The 22,441-nt window shown below is 51.2% G+C and overlaps 2 protein-coding genes across 2 annotated transcripts; one reads left to right on the top strand and one right to left on the bottom strand.

Moving 5' to 3' along the window:
- The first annotated feature begins 66 nt into the window (after window positions 1-66).
- On the top strand, window positions 67-5,373 carry EXOSC1 (exosome component 1). The gene is made up of 8 exons (XM_075534755.1): window positions 67-189; window positions 282-397; window positions 1,695-1,769; window positions 2,864-2,952; window positions 3,784-3,817; window positions 4,456-4,506; window positions 4,613-4,697; window positions 4,992-5,373. The coding sequence occupies exons 1-8, from the start codon at window positions 72-74 to the stop codon at window positions 5,096-5,098; spliced, it is 675 nt and encodes a 224-aa protein (XP_075390870.1). The 5' UTR covers window positions 67-71; the 3' UTR covers window positions 5,099-5,373.
- Window positions 5,374-13,966: 8,593 nt separating this feature from the next.
- On the bottom strand, window positions 13,967-21,458 carry PGAM1 (phosphoglycerate mutase 1). The gene is made up of 4 exons (XM_075533716.1): window positions 21,226-21,458; window positions 16,406-16,680; window positions 15,772-15,952; window positions 13,967-14,987 (listed from the first exon to the last, which is right to left on the bottom strand). The coding sequence occupies exons 1-4, from the start codon at window positions 21,362-21,364 to the stop codon at window positions 14,818-14,820; spliced, it is 765 nt and encodes a 254-aa protein (XP_075389831.1). The 5' UTR covers window positions 21,365-21,458; the 3' UTR covers window positions 13,967-14,817.
- Between the last annotated feature and the right edge of the window lie 983 nt (window positions 21,459-22,441).

Below are 22,441 nucleotides of genomic sequence, written 5' to 3'. Positions count from 1 at the left end.
CCTCAAGACCACCTGGGAAATGAAGCGTCGCCTCCAGGAGGCGCTGTCGGGTCACGTGACGGCGCCCACCAATGGGCGTGCAGATTGTTGCGGGCCGGCGCCTGCCTTCCACCAATAAGGAGTCGGCCTCTTGCCGCCGGCCCGCGACCGGAGCAGTCATGGTTCCCCCGGTGAGGTACTGCGTCCCCGGTAAGCGAGCCGTGTCTGCAGTCCCCGGTAAGGGCGGCGGCTGCCCGGCCGGCTGCCCGGGGGCCTGCGGCTGACGGGCGTCTCTTCCGCAGGCGAGCGGCTGTGTAACTTGGAGGAGGGCAGCCCGGGCAGCGGCACGTACACCCGGCACGGCTACATCTTCTCGTCGCTGGCCGGCTGCCTGGCCAAGAACAGCGAGAACGGCGCGGTAAAGGCCACGGTCTTCCCTCTGCTCGTCCCTTTCCCCGAGGTGCCCTAGACGCCACGGCTCTTAGGAAAGCGGCTTAGTGGGTGACGACTCGGGCCGCTAGCCGCGAGGTCGGCATTTCGGAACCCACCGGCCGCTCCCACGGGAAAGACGAGGGTTGCCCCGCCCGTAACCATGAACAACCTCGGAAACCCACAGGGGTGACTCTACTCGGCCCTGTAGTTGGGGAGCGACTCATGTTTGAGTGTGAAGCTGGAGCCTTGGTACGCACGCTTGGTCTCCAAACTTCTTCCAGTTAAGCTTTGGGCCCCTCACCCGGAGATAGGTGGTTCTAACTGGGAGGAAGAGGCCAGCCTGGGCGATGCATGGAGCGGCTGTAGTCCGCCCACCAGGCTTGCTCTGACTCGGAACCACGCAGTGGCTAGCGCCCTGCCGCTGTGCCCCCCAGCTGCGACGTGCAGGCGAGTGTGGGGGCGGCAACGATGAACCCAGCACTACGGCCTTGAGTGACGGCTCTGTTCTTGCCTTCAGCTTCTTTCTCTCTCTCCAGCTTTCTGCAGTCTTGTCATACTGGCTTCTTCAGTTTTCGCCAAAGCGAAGTTCTCTTCAGGCACAAAGACTTTTTCCAGAGGCCATCTGTCTGGAACACGCTCTGTCCCCTATGTAAAAAAAACAAACTCACTGCCAAGGACTCGAAGCGGGCTCCCAGTGATCCTATAGGGAAGGGTAGAACGGCCCCTGTGAGTTTCTGAGACTGTAACTCTTTACAGGAGTTGAAAGCCTCCTCTTTCTCCCACAGCTGCTGCTGGTGGTTTCAAACTGCTAAGACCTATCCGACTGCTGCCAGATCATAACCACTGCACCCCCCCACCCCACCCCCGTGCCTCTATAGCCTTGTTAATTCCTTCTTTCCGCTCAACTTCTGTCCTGCTGACCAATCCTCCTGCTAGTCTCGGGGTTCTCATCCCTAAGACGCCTACTTGGCCCCACTAGCTGTGGAAAGGGGTTTGTGGGAAGGGTTTTGTTAATGTTTCTCCATTTTGTTCAACACTTGCCAAGAACGATCATCTTTCTGAGCCCTCATCTCGGCATATAATTAAGCACTCAGCTATGCTCCCCACTAAGAGCAGGCCTCGCCATCATACCTCAGGACCCTTCGTCCGCACATTTCTAGCGCTTCTAAGGCACGCTATTCAATTCACAATGCCCCCTCAACTGTAGACCAAGAGATTCCTTTATTATTATCAAGCCACGTACTTTCCCCAAGCATACCTATTTTTTATTCTCTTCTCTTTAGCTGCCTGTGGTGTCTGTGATGAGAGAGACGGAATCCCAGTTAATGCCGACGGTGGGGGCTGTTGTCACCTGCAAGGTCAGTGATCTTCCTGCTCTGACACGTCCACTGCATGATCACTGGGATGGTGATCATTCTAGAGCGAAGCTGCCCACTGCCATAGCCACTAGCTACTCCTTATTGCTGTATGAATACACTTAAAATAAAACTCATTTCCTAAGTTGCACTAGCTACATGTGAAGTGTTCAGCCGACCACAATGGCTAGTGGCCACTCTATTGACCCATATGACATTTCGGTCAGAGAAAGTTCTATTGAGGGGTGCTGTTCTAGAAATTTCTTGGACAATGTTCAGTGTAGTCCACTGCAGGCCCAGGCAGTTCTTTCTCTGAGCTGACTTCCTAGGTAGGTAGTCTCCACTTGTGTCTGAGAAATGGGACCACCATAGGGTGATAAAGAGACCCGGTGCTTTAAAACATTTCCAGGGACGTGCCAATGAGTGCGGTGACACTCCAGCACTCCCTGCCCAGACTCATGCTCTGCTCTGTGAAACTGGTAGCCGTTCATTTCTCTCTTGATAAATTGCTCTAGCCAAATGTCCGTGGTATTTCTAAAATTGACTGTGGTGACACACCACTCTTGCGTGTGAGTTATGGGTCATTAAAACTTAATGGAGAGCTGGTGCTCCAGCTATCACATAGCAGCTGCAGCGCACACTTAAACCTCCAGTAAGCGCTGCCAAGGGTCCAGGTGCGCTGTAGTACTCTGTGATGGTTCGTGTTGAACTTAGCGACTTTTCAAAGTCCATACCACATCAGCACATTTGATTCCCATGGCAACACGCTCAGATGGCCTGGTGGTTCCGATTCCACTTTACCCCCAGCACTTGTTCAGAGATAAGTAGGCATTAACGTGACTTCAGTTATCTACTTCAGGAGCCCTGGAGGCCCTGGGGGCTAAGTGTTGGGTCCGCAGTTCAGGCTGCTCTGCGTGACGTAGCGGAGGCTGTCTGATCCCATACAGATGCACAGCCTTGGAGACCTATGTAAGGTGCCTGTAACATGGACTCAACATGATGACAGAACCAGATTCCTTGTCATTCTTGCTGACTGCTGCCTCCTTGGACTGACAACCGCTAACTCTTTGGTACTGATCTGTTTGTTCTTTCTACAGGTTTCCAGTATCAATTCCCGCTTTGCCAAAGTGCACATTCTCTACGTGGGGTCCACGCCCCTAAAGAACTCTTTTCGAGGAACCATCCGGTAAGAAGTCGTCTTCTCTTGAGCCGACCTCAGCTGCTGGAAGGAGATCCAGGTAGAAGGAGACTGGAACTTGAGGGGAGTTGCCATTCTCACTCAGCACTATCTCCTCTATGTCCTTGGATTCTCTTCCAGTAGTGTTGAAAGAAAATGTCAAACCGTGTGAGCTAGGACAAATGGAAAAGATTGATTTTAAAGCGAAAAGAATTGAGCAAATCCTTTTTAAAGCTGTGCAGCACCCCAACAAACCCTTGGAGACCATTGGGACCTCATGCTCATGGTCTTCCTCATCCAGACGCTGTGTCTCTGTCAGTGTCTTGTCCTTGTCCCTTTAGACTTAATAAATGTTTTCTTAAAAAGATAATAGAAAGAACTGAGCAAAGCTGAGGATTAGCAATACAGAAGTGATTCATACCAAACAAATTGAAAGGCATTTTAGGAAATATGCCCCTTTTATTTTAATTCAATTTAGATTAAACCCAAGGATAGTAACATTGATAAGTTAGTGACTGAAATGTTAGCGTTTTGTTTTTCAATTCCTATGGGGCTTCTTGGAGAAGGAACAAGCAATCCTTGCAAACCAGCCCATTTAACTTCTGAGCCCCTCTCCAGCCTCAGGGTTCTGCATGGTTCTGCAGCGCTTCTGTTCCACTTCTCTGAGGATGCCTTTCCTGCCACGCCTGATGGGTTTCTCTGGTTAGCAGCACTGGCCTGGCTGCCACCTGATGTCCCCCCCTCCAGTGGGCACTTTGAGTCTGCTCTCCTAGCTCGTTGGCTGTGAGGAATCTGCAAGGGTTTCTGTCTTACGACAATCTTGTCATTTTCTTCCTGCAGCAAGGAAGATATCCGAGCTACTGAAAAAGACAAGGTTGGTTGGTTCCTTTTCCCCCATAGCTTGAGAAACCTCAAGGAGCACTGGTTCTACAGTGGGTTACTGGGTGGGCTGCTCAGCACAGGGTTGGCAGTTCAAACTCACCAGTCACCCTTGGAATAAAGATGACGTTTTCTTCCCCCATAAAACTTCACAGACTCAGACACCTAGCTCACTAGGAATCAGAATCAACTTGCAGTCCGAGGCTTTCAAATTAGGAATCTCAGTTTTTTTACATTGTAAGCCTAATGTACCTCAACCCCCATAGGACTGTGGGGTGCAGGGAAGTTGGATGTGTTCTCCTGTAAGGTATGGAATTCACCTCACAGTGAACCCTTTCCTCTCGTATCATTTTTGTTCACTCTGTTGTCCAGAGAAAGGTGAATTTGTTCACTGTCTTTGAAGCTAGGTTTTTATTCATTGCTGTTCTCAGATTCACTCTGGACCCTTTCAGAGCTTCTGAAGTAAAACTACCCCAAGTAGTGGTAGTATAGAGGAGCGATAGAGTGGACGGGGCGATGATCGCCTCCCTCCTCTAGAGATAAGATACAGACTGGCCCCACCCAGAGGAACTGCTAGTGGCCTGTACCCCTGGACACGTGCTTCTGCTCACCGCTTCTGTTCTTTCCCTACAGGTTGAAATTTATAAGAGTTTCCGCCCAGGTGACATTGTCTTGGCCAAAGTGGTATCCTTTTGTCTCGGCAGACTTCTGGTCCCTTACCAAAGTAGAGAAAGTGATGTCGGGGAGGCAGCTTGTCCCCCTTTTTCCTTCACCAGTGTCACGTGACTAGATCTCTCTAGGTGATGCGCAGTCCAACTACCTGCTGACCACAGCGGAGAATGAGCTGGGCGTGGTGGTGGCCCACAGCGAATCAGGTGGGTCACTTCGGGCACCCACAGCAACTCTCCTGAGTGCCACCAGGCCTCTGCCCGCTTCCCTGGTTTTCATTATCTAGGAATCAATATGGGGGAGATACTACAGACACTACACTGTTCTTCTGTAACTAAGGAATCAGCAGGGGGAGGGAGAGGCACACTTCCTAAGTCCTTTTCTCCTGGGAGGTGAAGGGTTAGCTTGGAGCGCTTCTCTCGAGTGCCATGCCTAGCAGAAGAGAAGGGTCTCAGGCAATTAGGTGGGTGCCCACCCTGTCAGCAGCTTTTCCCTTCCAGGTGTCCAGATGGTTCCCATCAGCTGGTGTGAAATGCAGTGCCCGAAAACCCACACTAAAGAATTCCGGAAAGTGGCGCGCGTCCAGCCGGAGTTCCTGCAGACGTAAGAAGCCTCCTCCCGGCACAGAGGACGGCGGCCTGACTCCAAGGGGACATGCATGGAAGTCGCACCCAGATGCCACTGTCTTTCTTTAGTCAGACCCTAGAGACTCCAGAGGGATCTACGGGCCCCGTGCTCTGTCGGCAGGGCATTCTGGACCTGCCCGTGGGTTCCCAGCTCTCCAGGCGTCAGCACGTCAGCCGTGTAAAGCCTTGGCCTCCTGATACACCTTATAAATACATGGCTTTTCACTGTGACAAAAGAAACCAATTTTATTACAAAGACTTTATAGTTTCTATTGTCTTGAAGCGGGCGTCTGCCAGTGTGCTCATTGAGTGACGTGTACAGGGCACTTCACAGTCCATGCGCTGACACTCTTCTCCCCAGTGGTGAGATTCTGTTAAAATTTTAGTGTGGTAAATTCTGTGACAAAGTATTGACAATTGATACTTTAGCAAGTGATTTTCCTTTCTTTGAGGTCTGTTTCCATATCTGGAGCCAAGAGTCTACTGAAACCAGGCCTTATGCTAGATACTTCAGTGTAGGTTTTGAATCATCCCTCTAATGGGAGGCACTCGACAGCTGTGTGTATGTGTACTAATTTATTATTGTTAGAGGAAACCCCTATACCATTCATTTTTGCTCATGCCTTTAATTCTTCTGTAAAACCTAGTCCCAGAAGTGGACTGCTGGGTCAAGAGTACTCACATTTTAATGTTTTATCAAATTCTTCGTCATTGCCCTTTAGGACTTGATTCTCTGAGCAACACTGTTAACCATTCACTACGTTGGCAATGAAACTCAGTTAACCTGAACTGTGGCGATCATGTCCACGTTTTGCAACAAACTAAAGCTTAGAGGAATCAACTTGCCCCAAGCCACACATCCGTAAGGCAACAGTGCGGTCTGGAAACCCAGCTTTGTTGGCCTGCTCTCCTGTGCCACGCCAATTGCCGAGGGCATGCGGTCCCTCTGTCCTGGCCAGGCTTGTGCTGTTTGGATCACCATTCTTTCAGGGATTGCACACACCAGCTACTCTGCCTGCTGCTGTCATGAGGAGCTCATGTTAGGGAAGACAGTGACCAAGCGAGGATCCGGTCTGCACAGAGCTGATAGCCTAGGGAGGAAAGACCCGTGGTGAGAAAACAGACAGACAGGCTGTCACTTCAGACAGGTCTGAACAGGTAGCCTCGTCTCCTGGGGGCTCTTTGGTTTAGTGGACTTGGGGTAATTCTCTGTGCTTTTCGCCTAGTCTGTACGAAAGGTAACCGGAAATGGAATGAGGCCACTAAGAGCAAGTTGTGCCGAAAGCCCGTCTCAAACCTGCTTCCTCTGCTTCCAAGACTAAATCCTTCTAAGTGCCGTCTTGCTCGCCAAGGAGACTGGATCGGCAGTCCAGCCCTCGGCAGACAGTGCCAGCAGTCTGTGCAGCAGCCCATCATTCTCTCAGTGGGCGTGTGAGAGCTGGGGCTTGCCTCCACTCTCTCCAGGTCGCAAGTTCGCTGCCTTTCTATCATGCTCTGTTGGAGGGAAAAATTACAGTGTTCCTTCTTTGACAGGTTTCTTTGTTTGGTTTGGTTTTTCAAAAATCAACTGGATGATAGCCTTCCCTGATGCGCAGTGGACCATGTTAAATTTCTCCAGCCAGTGATGCACGTGTTACAGGTTAACCCGTCTCTAACTTACCCGTCTGCACCCCCACCACCTGATACTGTGACCGAAGCACAGGAAAAGCTCAGTAAACACTGTTGGGGATCCTCAGAGCTGCCCGAGCAGCAGTGCTCACAGTGTTGGGAGCAGTCACTAATCAGAAGGAGGTCTAGAGAAAGAGGAGGCTGTTCTTTCTACACTTTGGAACATTTATTATGAACCTAGATTAGGTGTACTTCAAAATTGCTTCTAGGTTTCTTTTAAATGCAGATGGTCTAACCTTGTCCTGGGATGGGCCCAGAGTACATATCTGTGTTTTAAGCTCCAGAGGTGAACCTGCTGCCCAAACCCTGGTTAAGAAGCACTGTCTGGGAAGTGGAGCCTTGGTGGCACGGTGGGTTAAAAATTGGACTGTGAATCACAAGGTCAGTAGTTCAAACCCACCAGCTACTCTGTAGGAGAAAAGTGAGGCTTTCTGTTCCCATCAAGGTTTAGAAACCAGAGGAAGCATCATTCTGCCTTTTTGGGTCACTGACTGAACAGTAACTGGGTGGGTCTTGGAGATACCAGGTTTTTGTCTCCTGATGGTAGTGGTTGGGGTTGTGGCTACGTAGGAATCTCCTCCCCTGAAGGCAGAAAGGTATAAGCAGTGGACATTGAAGAGTGATCAAGTGATGGAGGGCTACGGAGTGACAGCTTGGAAGGTTGGGAAATGAGGACAGCCTGACCACAGAACTAGGAAATGGGACTAGTTGTTTCTAGAATCCAGTCCTCTATTTTGTTCACTCAGAAACATGGGCTCCCAGATTCCCTAGGGTAGGACTGCCCTTCACAGGAGAGTGAAGCCTGAGGCCAGAAGGGCAGCCAACTCCATACATGAGGCACTGGAGCCCCAGCATAAAGGGTGAGGTGTGTAGTGCCACTTCCTTTCCCTACAGGCCTGTTCCTGACAGCTGCTTGCCCAGATCCCTCGCACTTAGGTGTCTCCATTGACCACGCTTGTATGGTGTATTGCAAGTCCATTCACGCTCTAAATTCCCCCAAAGACTGGCTGCTACTCCACAATGCACACCCAAATTGATGGCCAGTGAGCAGTATTCTTGTTTTTCAACAACATTTAAGACACCACCTTTATAATACTGGGTAACTCTAAGAAATGGTTTTGTTCAGGTAGGCTTGGAAGATGAGAACAAGTCATGAGGATGTGCAGAAGGTTCAGTCGTGACCCATGGTGAGGCGTCCAACTGCCTCCGTGTACAGTGTCTGTTTCTAGGGAGCAGAATGTTTTACTAGCTCTGGCGCTACCCTGCCTCTGAGCCGGATGAACGGATGCACTTTCTGTGACAGTTCTTGTTCTCAACTCTGTCTCCATGACGGTATCTCCCTTCATTTCGTCCATGCTGACTAATCAGTCAATTGAGAGGGATTCCATTTCCAGTGGCTGCTGTTGCTGCCCTACAGAAAAGCGCTTTATCAAAAAGCGAGTGACACTGGGCTATCGGGCAGCAGAGGTCCTCCAGGTCCTCTAAGGTCTCTCATTCACAGTTATGGCAGACTGGCACTCTCTGCCTTGGGGGACTTTGTGCTTTGAACTGGTACAGTGTCCTGACTGCAACCACTGCCTTGGGGCAAGGAAGATAAGGCTTCTTAATCCCTCATTCCCAAGCAGTGGAGTCCAGTCTGGTCAGCCTGCCCCAGGCCCGTTCCTTGGTGCCAGATTGGCCAGCTCTTCTTGGGCGAGCCCATGGGCCCCTCGCCTCATGGGAAGTGGCATCTGGCAGTAGGACTGTGTAGACTTGAGTCAGAAGGGTCGTGGTTCGAAACAAAAGACCACATCCTCCATGTGAAACTTAAGTCATTTAACCTCATCTGTAACAACTGGCAATAAAAATAACTCCCTACAAGTAATATATGGAAACATACGTAAGGTGGGGCTCCGATTTTATTTCCCCCTTCTATTTACAAACCGCATTGCATTGGGTAGACCAGCTGCACAAGACCTCCGTAGCGTGTTGAAAAGCAATTAAGTTACTTTGAGGACTAGGATGCATCCAACCTGCACCCTGGTATTTTCAGTCACCTCATATGATGTGAGGGGAGCCCAGCCCCTGACCCTGTCATAGGTTCATAAGCGCAACTGTACATAGAAAACAGTAAAATGAAGGAGTCGGGCACATTTCATGGTAGCATGCTCACCTCAGCCCTTCTTGGTGGTCCACGTGGAGGTGCAGGAGAGGAAGGAGGGCCTGGGAGAGGGCATCTTTTATTGTCTTGGGACTGTTTGTAGGTAGCCATAAGACATGCATATTCAGGAGTTACATATGTCACAAAGTGGGTGGCAATCACAGTAATGTCCCTGAACTCACAGGTGAGGAAACCTAATACCTGCATTGGGGGGAAGGTATGAAGGGGGAGGGGCGCCACAGTGGGAGGAGATACTGGGGGAATGTCTGCCTCTGCAGGGACACAAAGTCAACCCTGTGCTCACTTTAAGGCAGCATAGCTGGGGAGAATCTGGGGGAATGACGTGTTAGTTTCCCACAGTATGCATGTGAGAGTTGGAAGCTGCATAAAGAACAGGAAAGCAGGGGAGCATTTGCATTACAGTGCTGGCCAACAGCACTGAAAGTACAGTGGGCTGCCAGAAGAGCAAACAAACCCGTCCTGGAAGGGATGGAGCAAGGATGTCCCTCAGGTGCAAGGCTGGCAAGACTTCGTCTCACGGTGCCTTGGACATGTCAGGGGAGACCGCACACACTCTCACTGCCATCCAGTCAGCGCCGACTGACGGCTACCTGTAACTGCCCCGGTGAACTTCCAAGACTGACTCTCCAGGAGTGGAAAGCCTTGTCTTTCTCCCAAGGAGCAGCTCTGCTTTCAAACTACTGACCTTGATTGAGGTCAGCAAGCCAACCTGAAAGGACATGATGCTTGGTAGAGGGGCGGTGAAAAAGAAGACCCTCCACAGTGGTCCTCCACCTTCCGCAGGCCGCGGCCCTTTCATATTGTTCATGCGGTGTGACCCCCAACCATAACATTATTTTCTTTGCTACTTCATAACTCATTTTGCTAGTTCTGAATCATAAATATCTCATGCAGGATGTATGAGGTGACCCCTGTGAAAGGGTCCTTCGACTCCCAAAGGGGTCGTGACCCACAGGTTGAGAACCGCTGCTCTACAGATGGTTGGCACGATGGCTGCAACAGTGGGCTCACACATATGGATGGTGCAGGACTGCGTGATGTCCATTCTGTTGCACATATGGTCGCTGTGAGTCAGATCCAATCAACAGCACCTAACATGTTCTGCTAAAGCATCCTACTCTGGAGAAGTATGACCTAGACCGGGGCCCCCTGGCTGGCAGGACATAGAGGGCCACGAACATCAGATCCCAAAAAAGCCAGCTTTCCAGCAGGGGACCCACCACAGGAAGCTAGGGAGGAAGTGGCATGCATGACTCCTGTTACACGTCGAGGTGACCCCCACTCGTCTCTGACAAGGAAGGTAAGTACTGTTCCCAGCTAGGGTGGTGCCTCTGAGCAGTTGGTTCCATTGGATTTGGATGACGAACATCGGTCCGACAAAAAGCAGTTGCTGGGCTGGGATTCAGTTCAGGCCAAGTAAACTGGCATCCTACCAGGCTGTCAGAGATGGCCATTGCTGCTTTAGACTAACACCTTTAGCCAAATGAATGCCCTTTATCACAATTCCTGTCAAGAAAAACAAACAGGTGCACACAGCCGCAGAGTAATTCCAACTCAGAGCAGCCCGAAAGGCAGGTGGAACTGCGCCTGTGGGTTTCTGAAACTGTTTCCAGGAGTGGAGAGCCTCATCTTTCTCCTGTGCAGCGGCTTGTGGTTTCAAATTGCTGACCTCACGGTTAGCAGCCCAACACATAACCCTGGCCTTTGTGACCATTGTGTTTTGAGGGTTCTGCTGGCCTGTTGCCTCTTGTGAGCTGGGCATACATACCAGCCCTTTCAGACATTCCTGTTAAGATTTATGTATGTGATGTGCCTCCCTCCACAGCTGGCAAAGGAGTTTGGTTTTACTTGCTGCTACTAGATGTTATCTGGGTTTCCTCTTGCCGTAGGGGATGTCTGATGTTCCAGTGATCTCTCCAACGGATTACAAAAGGCTTTGCCCCTTTCCAATTTTATATGATTTATCTTTCTATACAAGTTATTTTTTTATACAAGTTATTTTGAGATGAGAATTTTTTTAAGGATAGTAAGTAGTTGACTCCCACTGCCATCGAGTTGATTTCAACCCAGCAACTCCTATCTGCAGGGCAGCGTAGAACTGCACCCTCTGGTTTGAGACAGTCTTTAAAGGAACAACCAGCCTCCTCCACTTTCTCCTTCAGAGTGGCAGGGGGGTTTGAACTACTGACTACAATTAGCAGCCCAATGCATAATCAACTATTCAACAACAACAAAAATTAAAAACCCAATGCCATTAAGTCATACAGACTCATAGCAACCCTTTACAACACCAAAGCTAATGAACAAAAAGTGTCCATCACGCCTAAAGGTCAATAAACAGACCTTGAATTATTGACAGGCTTTGCTTTTTTGTCTTTAGTTTTTTGTTTTGTTGTCTTGTTTTGCGAATATCGTCTCTGCAGTCTATTTAGATAAGATAGGCGGGATAAACAATCTGGAGGCGAAAACAAAGGGACTGATGGTTGGGGGGGAGGGGAGATATGGGAGAGGGGAAGGTGGGAGTTAACAAACCCAGGAAAAAGGGAACAAGTGATCCAAAACTGGTGGAGAGGAGGGTGTAGGAGGCTTATTAGGGCTTGATCAAGGGCAATGTAACAGAGGAATTACTGAAACCCAAGTGAAAGCTGAGCATAATGGGACAAGAAGAAAGTAAAAGTAAATAGAGGAAAGAACTAGGAGGCAAAAGGCATTTATAGAAGTCTAAATATAGGCAATGTACATATGTAAATATGATTGGGAAATAGATCTTTGTGCATATATTTACAGGTTTAGTATTAAAGGTAGCAGATGGACATTGGGCTTCCACTCAAGTACTCCCTCAACGTAAGAACACTTTGTTCTATTACACTGACATTCCATGATGCTCACCTTCTCACACGATCATTGAAGACAAAGCAGGTGCATAAGCAAATGTGAAGAAAGCTGATGGTGCCCAGCTATCAAGAGATATAGTGTCTGGGGTCTTAAAAGGCTTGAAGGTAAACAAGTGGCCATCTAGCTCAGAAGGACCAAAGCCCACATGGAAGAAGCACACCAGCCTGCGTGATCACAAGGTGTCAATGGGATCAGGTATCAGGCATCAAAGAAGAAAACATGTCATTGTGAATGTGCGGGGAGTGTGGAGGGGGAACCTAGAGCCCATCTGTAGGCAACTGGACACCCCTTACAGAAGGGTAGAGGGGAGGAGATGAGCCAGTCGGTGCAGTGTAGCAACGATGGAACATACAACTTTCTTCTAGTTCCTAAATGCTTCCTTCCCCCCCCCCAACTATCATGATCCCAATTCTACCTTACAAATCCGGCTAGACCAGAGGATGTACACTGGTACATATAGGAACTGGAAACACAGGGAAACCAGGACAGTGGTAAGAGTGGTGGTACCAGGAGGGTGGAGTAGAAAGGGGAAACGGAATACAAGGATCTAAATATAACCCCCTCTCTGGGGGACAGGCAACAGGAAAGTGGGTGAAGGGAGACGTCTGACAGATATGACAAAATAATTCTTAAATTATCAAGGGTTCCTGAGGGAGTGGGGGGGAAGAGAGGGGAAAAATGAGAAGCTGATACCAAGGGCTCAAGTAGAATGTTTTAAGAATGATGATGGCAACAAATATACAAATGTGCTTGATACAATGGATTGTAGTAAGAGTTGTACGAGCCCCCAATAAAATGATTAAAACAAAAAAGACTGATAAAAGTTGTACATCTGATCATTATAGTCACTAAAAATACTGAATTGGCATCAGTTACATACAACTAGAGTTACTACTGAGGCTCCTTATGTACAAGCAAACCCTCATGAATTTGATTCCTTAGTTTAGGGCATAATTTCATGAGCCATCCCAGTTAACTGGCCTACTAACGTGTCTACTAAGGGCAAGGCACAATCACTATGCACCTGCAGCAGCAAAGGAAGGAGTCAGGATTGGAGAACCACTGCCCGTTGCCATGAGACCAGAATTGGATGGTGCCCGGCAACCAGGACTGTTATAATGATTCCAGAAAGGCGGCCTGCTCAAAAGGAGAGGGTGCAGACTTTCACGTTCATGTGGACTCTGTAGACTCAGAATGGATGAACCCACGAAACGACTGCACTCAAAGTCCTTAAACCCCAAATAGCCCCGGAAGTCATCTTCAAACCAGCCATCATGCCTCTTGCAAAGGACCTCCATCCTTTCCAGAGACCAGGAAACCACCAGAAGCTCCTGTGCAGAACCGTTTCCTACTTCAAGGTGAAGCGGCCCGGTCGTCACCATGGTCTTTAGCCATGCAGTTTATGTGTCACTGTCCTGTCAGCCTACGGTGGGGAGGGGGGTGGTAAAGCAAGACTACGGAAGAATGCATTCAGACCAAAGCAACGGTAAACGCCGAGACACCACCCTAAACGCTGAGACACCACCCAATCAACACATGGTGAATCCAGACCAACGAACAGTGCTGCCTCCCAACTAGTCAGAAAAGGTCCAACTGGAGCCTTAGGCTCTTTGAAGAACTAGCTCCTTGGGATGAAATTGACAAACTAACTTAACCTTGGGGGAAGCAAGTGAAGTTCACGGGGGAGGAACCACTGGGAAAAGGAGGGCGAGTGGTCCGACCAGAGAATGTGAACCGTCCCGTACAAACAACTCAAGGCGTTTTATTGTGTATGTTCTCAACGTTTACGAGGGAAAAGAGACTTGGAAGAAAGAAAAAGACTGGCTTAAAAGAAAAACAGGAGCAGCACCAAGAGTCTTTGAGAGAGGCCGTGAAGGACTTGATTTCCCAGTGGAGGGGACCAGGTGACAGCCAGGCATGGCTGGAGATGCTCTGCCCAGCCCACCCCCAAGCCAGCTTTCCCCACCAGAGTGAAAACCCAGCAGGATGTCCAAATCCTGAGACAGGTGGGGCCTGTTCTCAGAAAGCTCCAACCTGTCAGACTATGACAGACTTGAGTAAAGAGACATTTCAAGTTGGATGGGAGGGTTCCTACCCACCAGAGATCACACATCACACCACAAGATATTGCACATCACTCCTTTATTATACTGATCTGGAAAAAGGATTTAGTACAGGTGTCTTCAAACTGAGGACTGGGCCCAAGTAGCAGGGCCGAGCGACTGGACCAGGCCTCAATCTCAGCGAAGAGACATGTGGACACAATCAATAGGCATTTCACTGCCGCACAACAGAGAGGTTGGGAAGGATTCTACAGTACACAGCAGGATGGACTCCTCCCCGTAGCAGCCAGGGAGCCTACCCCACGGGCTGAGAGGAATGGCTTATTTTCTGATGGTCACACGGGGTCCTAGGATTTCAACTGTCACCAGAAACCCTAGAAGGGTTTGCATTTTGTCATACATAAACATGATTTTGTTTTCCTTTTTGTAAAATACAACACGTAAACATTCAGAATTGATCCCAGCCTTCGGGGTCAGGGAGGAAGGGGAGGTAAGATCACCACGTGGAATGGCTCGAGTGCCCGGACCAACCTGACTGCAGGACAGTCCGGGGCCTGGAATCGCCTAGCTCGCCCTCCTGCTCGGTCATCCTCAATGTGGTTCCTCCCACCCCTAACTCGAGTCCGTCTGAGCAAACAATCCACTGGCATAACCACAGTCCCTGCCCTCTGGGAAGAGAGGCAAGGCTTCCCTGGGCCTGGCTGAGGAGCGCGCATGCCCCGGAGGTGCCACTCGGACTAGGACTGTACGAAGGGAGAGGGTGTGGGGACAAGATGGCTGAAATGGGAGCCACTGGTCCCCCATCTGCGGCTATGTAAGGTGTGGTCAGTGGGACGTGTGCAGGGGAGCGGTGCAGAGGAGCGGGTGGGCAGGGAGGGTGGGTGTCCTGGGACAGCAGTCGGCAGGCGTGCCTTCACTTCTTGGCCTTGCCCTGGGCGGCCACAGCTTCCATGGCTTTACGCACGGTCTCCTCGTCCCCCAGGAACTGCATGGCCTTGATGGGCTTCAAGTTCTTGTCCAACTCATAGACGATGGGGATGCCGGTGGGCAGGTTCAGCTCCATGATTGCCTCTTCAGAGAGCCCTGAAAACACCCACCAGGGTCAGCCCTCCTGGTTTACTGATGGTCCCCAAGGACCACGGGCTTTCACAGGAATGGAAGCAGTACGCTCTTTCACCTAGCTTCTGGTCTCACTAACACTATTCTGTCACCTTGACTGAGCAGCTGACTTCTCGGAAGAGAAAGAAAAAGTACGCAAAGTTTTCAAGGTTGTAAGGGGCCACCGACAAAGCACAGAAAGGGGCAGAAGCGGTGCCCAAGTGCTCCATGGTCCCACCCCACCTGCAAACACTCCTGCAGGAAGCGGCGACCAAGGCCGATTTTCTCCAGCACTTTAATTGGCAAAGAACCTGGAGGAGGCTTTCTGCTTCCATAAAGATACACTGCTTGAGAATGATGAGGGCAATGAATGTTTACGTGTGCTTTACACAACTGATGTACATGTGGATTGTGATAAGAGTTGTACGAGCCCCCAAGAAATGATTGAAAAAGAGATACACCACTGCAGAAAACCAAAGAAGCCCTCTACTCTGCCCTATGGGCTAACTCTGAGTCAGAACTGACTCGGCCACACGGAGCTGATTTCTGGTCTTGCCGTAACGGGTAATGGGGGGAGCTGGCCTGGGTGGAACCTGAGCTCTGCACATCTGCCGCTCCCGGCGCCACCCCTGCCCCCGCTCTGTAGATCAGATGAGAGAGGCCAGGAAAGAGCATTTTCCTCTCTGAAAGGTTATCCATACGGATCAGCCCCTTTCCCGAGATCTTCATCCCATCCCAGTCCCAGAGGAGGCAGCCCTATGGTACGTACCCTCCAGATGCTTCACAATGCCCCGGAGGCTGTTGCCATGGGCTGCAATCAGGACCCGCTTCCCTTCCTTGATCTGAGGAACGATTTCTTCGTTCCAGAAGGGCAGGGCTCTGGCAATGGTGTCCTTCAGACTCTCGCAGGAGGGCAGCTGGTCTTCAGTGAGGTCTGCATACCTGCGATCCTGAACAGCCAAAAGGGGCAGGCTCACCCACTACCCGAGTCTCAGCAGGTGCACCTACGGTACGGCTTCAGCGTCTACCCTCCTCCCTCTGTGGATTTAGAGTGCTGGAAGGAGGGCTTAGGGAGCGGCGGGTAATTATGAACTCGCCCCACCGCCTGCAGTCCACTGCCGGGAAGACTGACAGTTCAGAATGAAAGGTAGTTTACAGTTTAAAAAAGCAAAACATTGGGAAACATGGCTCCTCCCCATTCACTGTCACTTGAGGTTGGTTACGGATGCGTCTGTAACACTTGGCAAAGGAGGTATCAATTCTGAGATGGGCAACATAAACTGTAAGCCTTTCCACAAACGGAAGGTCATTTCCTAGGGGACTCCGAGCTGTTTTCTACGTAGTGGAACTGCCTAGTTAAACACGCATGTTTAAAGTGGGACCCAGGGAGAGCTTGTCTCTACCTTGCTGATGTTGCTGTAGAAGGGGTGGTCCGGCTCCATGGGTGGCGGGGGGATGTCATAGGAACGCCTCCAGATCTTGACCTGGGCCTCGCCGTGCTTGGCGGCGGTTTCTGCCTTGTTGAGGCCAGTCAGCCCCCCGTAGTGCCGCTCATTGAGGCGCCAGGTCCTCACTACGGGCAGCCACATCTGGTCGATGGCATCCAGCACCGTCCAGAGGGTCCGGATGGCTCTCTTCTGCACGGAGGTGAAGCAGATGTCAAACTCGTAGCCCGCATCTGCAAATGACGAATGCAAGGGGAGGGGTGAAAGACATTACTCTGATTCGCATAAAGACAGGATGTACTGACTTAGGTTACAGTTGAAAACATGCCTCCCCTGGCCCCCAATGAGCCACCTAACCCAGGTGTTACTGCGCTGTCAGCCAGCAGGCCAGGGATTTGAACCCCATGTCCTAATACTGAGGATGCTGTGCCCAAGCAAACTTTAGAATTTGCTGCTGCTAGAATTTTTCCAAATGACTAAAGCCTCCTAAAAACAGTAATAGCAAAAAAAAATTTTTAAACAAAAAAAACCAGTAATAGCTAACGTCCTAGACGGCATCAACTCAACAACAGGGAGAAGGACCATGCATGGCATTTTGCTTAGAATTATCATTGCTGATAGGCAACGGCCCCTCTCCTGCAGCCTGGCCTCTGAGGACCCCTTCGAGCCCTAGTCCCTCATGTGGTGCGCAAAAAAAAAATTTTAAACAAAAAAAACCAGTAATAGCTAACGTCCTAGACGGCATCAACTCAACAACAGGGAGAAGGACCATGCATGGCATTTTGCTTAGAATTATCATTGCTGATAGGCAACGGCCCCTCTCCTGCAGCCTGGCCTCTGAGGACCCCTTCGAGCCCTAGTCCCTCATGTGGTGCGTGGTGAATTCTGGACTCCAGCCTGTGGCTACAACCCCACTTTGGAGGGGGTTCTCTGCTCTGCTAAGGGGCAGGATGAAGGTGGGATTACACCCTGACCAGAGGCTGTGAGCCAAGTCTGACCCTGTTTCCTGGGGGTCTAAACTGCCACGGACTCACAGTGACTCTATAGGACAGGGTAGAACTGCCCCCGTGAGTTCCCAAGACTCTGTAACTCTTTACAGAAGTTGAAAACCCTGTATTTCGCCCAAGAAGCGCCTGGAGTTTCAAACTGCTGACCTTGCAGTTAGCAGCCCAACTCGTAACCACTGCACCACCTGTTTCTCAGGGTACCATCAGCTGAAAGACAAAAACCACACCTCAGAAGCCACCCCCCACCCCACCCCGAGTCTAAGAGCCATCTCAGGCACAGAGAGAAATGACAGGAAGCCAGGACCACGGGAAGAGCAACCGGCAGGGTAGCTCGCTTGTGATCTCTATCGGAAGTGACAGAGACCAAGACCAAGCAGAGGCATTGTGGCACAGAAACATGGGGCAGGGCAAAGGAGCCAGGCTGAGACCAGACGTAAAGGCGAGGGAACCATGACACAGGGCAGAGGGGCACTGCTGAGACAATGGACTGTGAGGCCGAGTGACAGGCGGGCTTCTTGGTCCACAGAGACCAAGGGTCCAGGTGGCTAAGAGGCTGGCTGAGAGCTTGGCTGCTGGCTGGGAGATGCCATGGTGGCCAGATGACTGCATCCGTGCTGCTGACTGATTCAGACTTGTAAGAACTGCTGTGTGCGGAAAGGTGAGCGGCTGCTCTGACCTCTGTCTGTGGCAACAGGAAAGCCAGAGGGGGTCAGATATGGCTCTTCCCCCATGCTGTTTCCGGCAACCTCACACACTCTCAATCTCGGGGAGTTCTTCCAAGTCTAGACTATTTCCCAGGACCCTCAGGCGTGCATGTCGCTTACAAAATATCAACCATCAGTAAGGTGCTCCCTGAATCAACTCCCTGAGAAGAAACACCCAACCTTTAGCCAAAAGCAACAACCAGAAGGCAAGAGGGGGAGAAAAGCTAGATCCACTTCAATAAACCAAACCCACTGGGAATAAGGAGAGTGCAGACACATGTGAACATCGTAGCCACAGAGCAGTGCAGGGCAGGGTGGGGGTGCCACGGGGAAACGCTTGCATGGGAACCTGGTTTGCTGCATAGACTTCCACCTGAATAACCAAGTAAAAATATACCTACCTCAGGTCAATTGTTGAACCAAGGTTTAAAGAAGCCACCCGTTAGGGAAAGAACACATGTGCACTACAACTGCCTGCTTCATTTATAAATGAATCTCTAAACACACACACACACACACACACACACACACGAGGGAAGGTTACAATTAGCCACTTTATTTCATGTGTCAACGCAAAGGCTTCTTCCTCCCTAAAAGCCTTTAATGGGAGGTGGCCCTTGCTCATGTCGTGGGGCCAGGAAAACCCTGGTCTTCCTGCATGAGGCAACCGCGCCCTCTTCAAAGCCTGTGGGCTCAGACAGACCCTCCTAGGATTGCCTCAGACTGCGGGGCAACAGTCATAGGGTGTGAAGCGACTCTTCCTGCTGCTGGTCATTCAACTGACTGCGGGCCAGGAAGAGCAAGACTGTTAGTTACCCACAGGGAGAACCCCTGGCACCACCCACTCAGGAGACAGGCCAATCCCTGGGCCCCTGGACAAGCCTCACCAGACTCCACTTTCTTCTCCTACCCAACGGTAATGGGCAACAGAATGGCTCCCCAACAAACTCAGTGCTGAGTCACTGCACTGAGAAGAGCCACAGCTTAAGGCTCCCAGGCTGAGCCGCCGTGTGGTTTTACTGCATTTATTCCCACATGCAATGGTGCTTCTTCACTTGGGGTAAACTAACAGGTCCCCGGGGGAAAGCAGATCCCTCCGGACCCCTCTAACAGGGCTCTGAAGGACCAGTGGCATTCAGTCTCTGCCCCTCGCTTGCCCAGGAAACCAAAGGGTAGATGAGGGACCCTCCTAGGGCAGGAATGGGGAGAGATACCTCCATCCTCCCCCAGGAGACCCCCCCTTACTCAGAAGAAAGGACTTGATGGAAATGGAGTTCCCATGGGCTTCCTCTCGAAACCCTAAGCCATGTTTTACAAACCCTACTGTCACGGAAAGCACTTTGGTGATAGAAGGATCTCACAGATCCATTTCTTTTGGCCTTTTATGTTACACAGTTACTAGGCTCATCATGGGTTTCACCATTCAGTTTTTGCCTTTCTTTTGAATGTAATGTGCACTACCTGTGAGATAATGACATTTCTAACCAGCTCTTATCTTGGTTATGAAGCAATGGCAAAAAAATTAACTTCAAAACTGAAATGAGGCCCGTTTTTGTTTTTTGAAATAAATCATTTTATGGGGGGCTCCTACAGCTCTTATGACCATACATCCATTGTGTCAAACACATGTGTACATATGTTGCCATCTTAATTTTCATAACATTTTCTTTCCACTTGAGCCCTTGGCATCAGCTCTTTCCTCCCTCCCTCCCCCGCCCTTGTGACCCCTTGATAAATTATAAATTATTTTCTTATCTTACACCATCCCATCTCCCTTCACCCTTCTGTTGTTCATCCCCCGGCCTGTTATTTTGTAGAGATTTTAAGTTTAGTCATTCAATAAATTTGGAAAATAGGACAGCTACAATTTGCTTCATCACCAAACGTCCACAAACCCATTCAGCTCTTCCTGGCAGAAGGGGAAGGCGAAAGGCCTCCTTCACCAGCCAGCTCCCCCCTCTCCAGGCCTCCTTGTGGGCCCACGAGCACAGTGGGCATTCACATGCGCCCAGCAGGAGGGCAGCTCCGTCTTTCCCAAGCTTGGCTTCCTTTCAGAATGATCTACAGTGAAGCCTTGGAGATGAAATGGGTCCCAAAGAGTAAAATCCCCTTGCAGCCTTGAAAGACCCTCTTAAATGGCTGCTGCTTTCGGATTGGGGATGGTTGGAAGGGAGCAGGGCGCGGCCTGGCCTAATCAAGGCAGCACAGGGACTCTCTGGGCAGCAGGGAGCTGCCCAAATCACAGACTGTTATCTGTCCCCAGGGGGTGGGGGCAAGGCTGGGTAGGCAAGGGTTTCCCTGCCACCCCCACCTTTGCCCAGTGCCCTTGGCCAACAGCCTGATGTTCCTCACACCTACCTGTTATTCAACTCCAGGCTTGGCTCAAGGGCACGGGACCAGGAATAAGGAGCTATGACCTGGGACAAGTCACCTTTCCAACTCCCTTTATTCAACCATATAAAGAGAGAAGATGGAATAAGCCTGTCCACGGGGTGATGTGAAAATGGGCCCGGTGGCACTGCGATGGGTTAAGCGATTCAAATCATTCATTCATCCACTCATTCCATCAGTGGATGCAATCTGGGCACCACGCGGCCCTCCACAGGCACGTGGTTTGCGGCTACCTTGCCGCCCATCACGCACAGGGCTCTAGCCGGCATCGGCTCCTCCAGGCGGCCACGATCTACTCCATGGCCTCTGGCCCCGGAGGGGCCCCAGCGGCTTGTTCGCCACAGGCAGCTCCAACTAAGGCAGCCCGTCCCCCCAAATGACGAATGATCAGAACAGAATGGAGAATTTCACTGAGGGCTGGGGGTGGCCGCCCCGGGTCCTGATCTTGGCGAGGTCGCTACCGCTCCACTGAGTGACCTTGAGGAAGTCGATTCCGCACGCCGGGCCCATTTTCTCAAGTGCAAAACAAACCGCGGCGGGCACCGATGCCCAGGGTCTCGCCTCGCTCGGGGAGACGCGCGATCGCGAGCAGCGCGGCGCTGGCCCCGCGCGGGGCCGCCCTCGCGCCCGAGACCCCGGCCGTCCTTCGTGGAGCCCAGCCCCCGCCGCTCCGTACCTCGCAGCGCCTGCCCGCCGCGCTTCGCCTCCTCGTGCCCCGCCGGGCTCAGGTCGGCGTCGTACCAGCCGCTGAAGCGGTTCTCCAGGTTCCAGGCGCTCTCGCCGTGGCGGATCAGCACTAGCTGGTAGGCGGCCATGACTGCAGGCTCGGGATGCGGCGAAGACTGGGGTTCACCGAGATTCCGGAGTCTCGGCCCGCCCCCAGCCGCGCCTGCGCACTCGCAGCCCGCAGCCGGCTCCCGCGCACTCTCCGGCCCGAATCTTTCCACTCGCGCGGGACCGCCCCCCGGCCGCCGGACGTGCGCATGCGCCCCGCCACGGCGCCGCGGCCGCCGAAGGGAGGGGCTGCGCGCCGGGACTCCCAGGACGCATGCGCCCCTGCCGCCGGCCGCGAGTCCGCCACGGCCGTCACGGAGCGCACGTAAGCACGCCGCGGGCGCCGGTACCCTGGGCGTTCTCGGGGTGCGCGTGCTGGCGGCACTGTGGGAGCGTCACCCGGCTCCATCCGTTGCCATAATATGACCGTATAAATTGGAAGCCCGCGTTGGCGCGCTCCCCCAGAATACTTCCCCTTCCACAAGTGCTTGGGCAGGTTAGTAAAATGAGCACTAGATGCCCACCCATCTGACGAGTGGCCCTTTTGCCTTGTCCTTTGGATAAGATGCTGATCTTTTGGGTCTTATTTTACAGATCAGGAATTTGACTCGGCTGATGCCAAAATCATATAAACGGCACCAGGCTGTTTTTCTTACCTCTGCTATAATTAATGTCTCCTGGCCTGCCACCAGGAGCCTTGGTGCCATAGTGGGCTACCTTGTGGTCAGCAGCTCAAACCCACCAGCCGCTCAGCAAGAGAAAGATGAGGCTTTCTACTCTCGTAAAGGTTTGCCGTCTCAGTCCAACTCTTTCACTCTGTCCTAAAGAGTCGAAAGAAGTAGAAAGAAGTCAACATGATGGCAATGGGTTTTTTATACCCTCCTGCAGCTAAGAAGCACACTCTTTGTTGGTAGCTGTGGAACCAAATTTGACACAAAGTAGAACTGCCCTATATAAAGTAAACAAAAACTAGATATATTGTATTGGATAAAGTGGGCTTTCTACTCCCTGTAAAGTTAAAGTCTCAGAAACTCACAGGGCAGTTGGACTCTCTCCTATAGTGTCACTGTGAGTCAGCATTGACTCGATGACAGTGAAATATATAGTATACATTAAAA

This window comes from Tenrec ecaudatus, chromosome 16, assembly GCF_050624435.1.
Source record: "Tenrec ecaudatus isolate mTenEca1 chromosome 16, mTenEca1.hap1, whole genome shotgun sequence".
In the NCBI taxonomy this organism is placed as follows: Eukaryota; Metazoa; Chordata; class Mammalia; order Afrosoricida; family Tenrecidae; genus Tenrec; species Tenrec ecaudatus.
The sequence above is the reverse complement of the archived record's forward strand: the minus strand, read 5'-3'. Positions and strand labels throughout refer to the sequence as shown.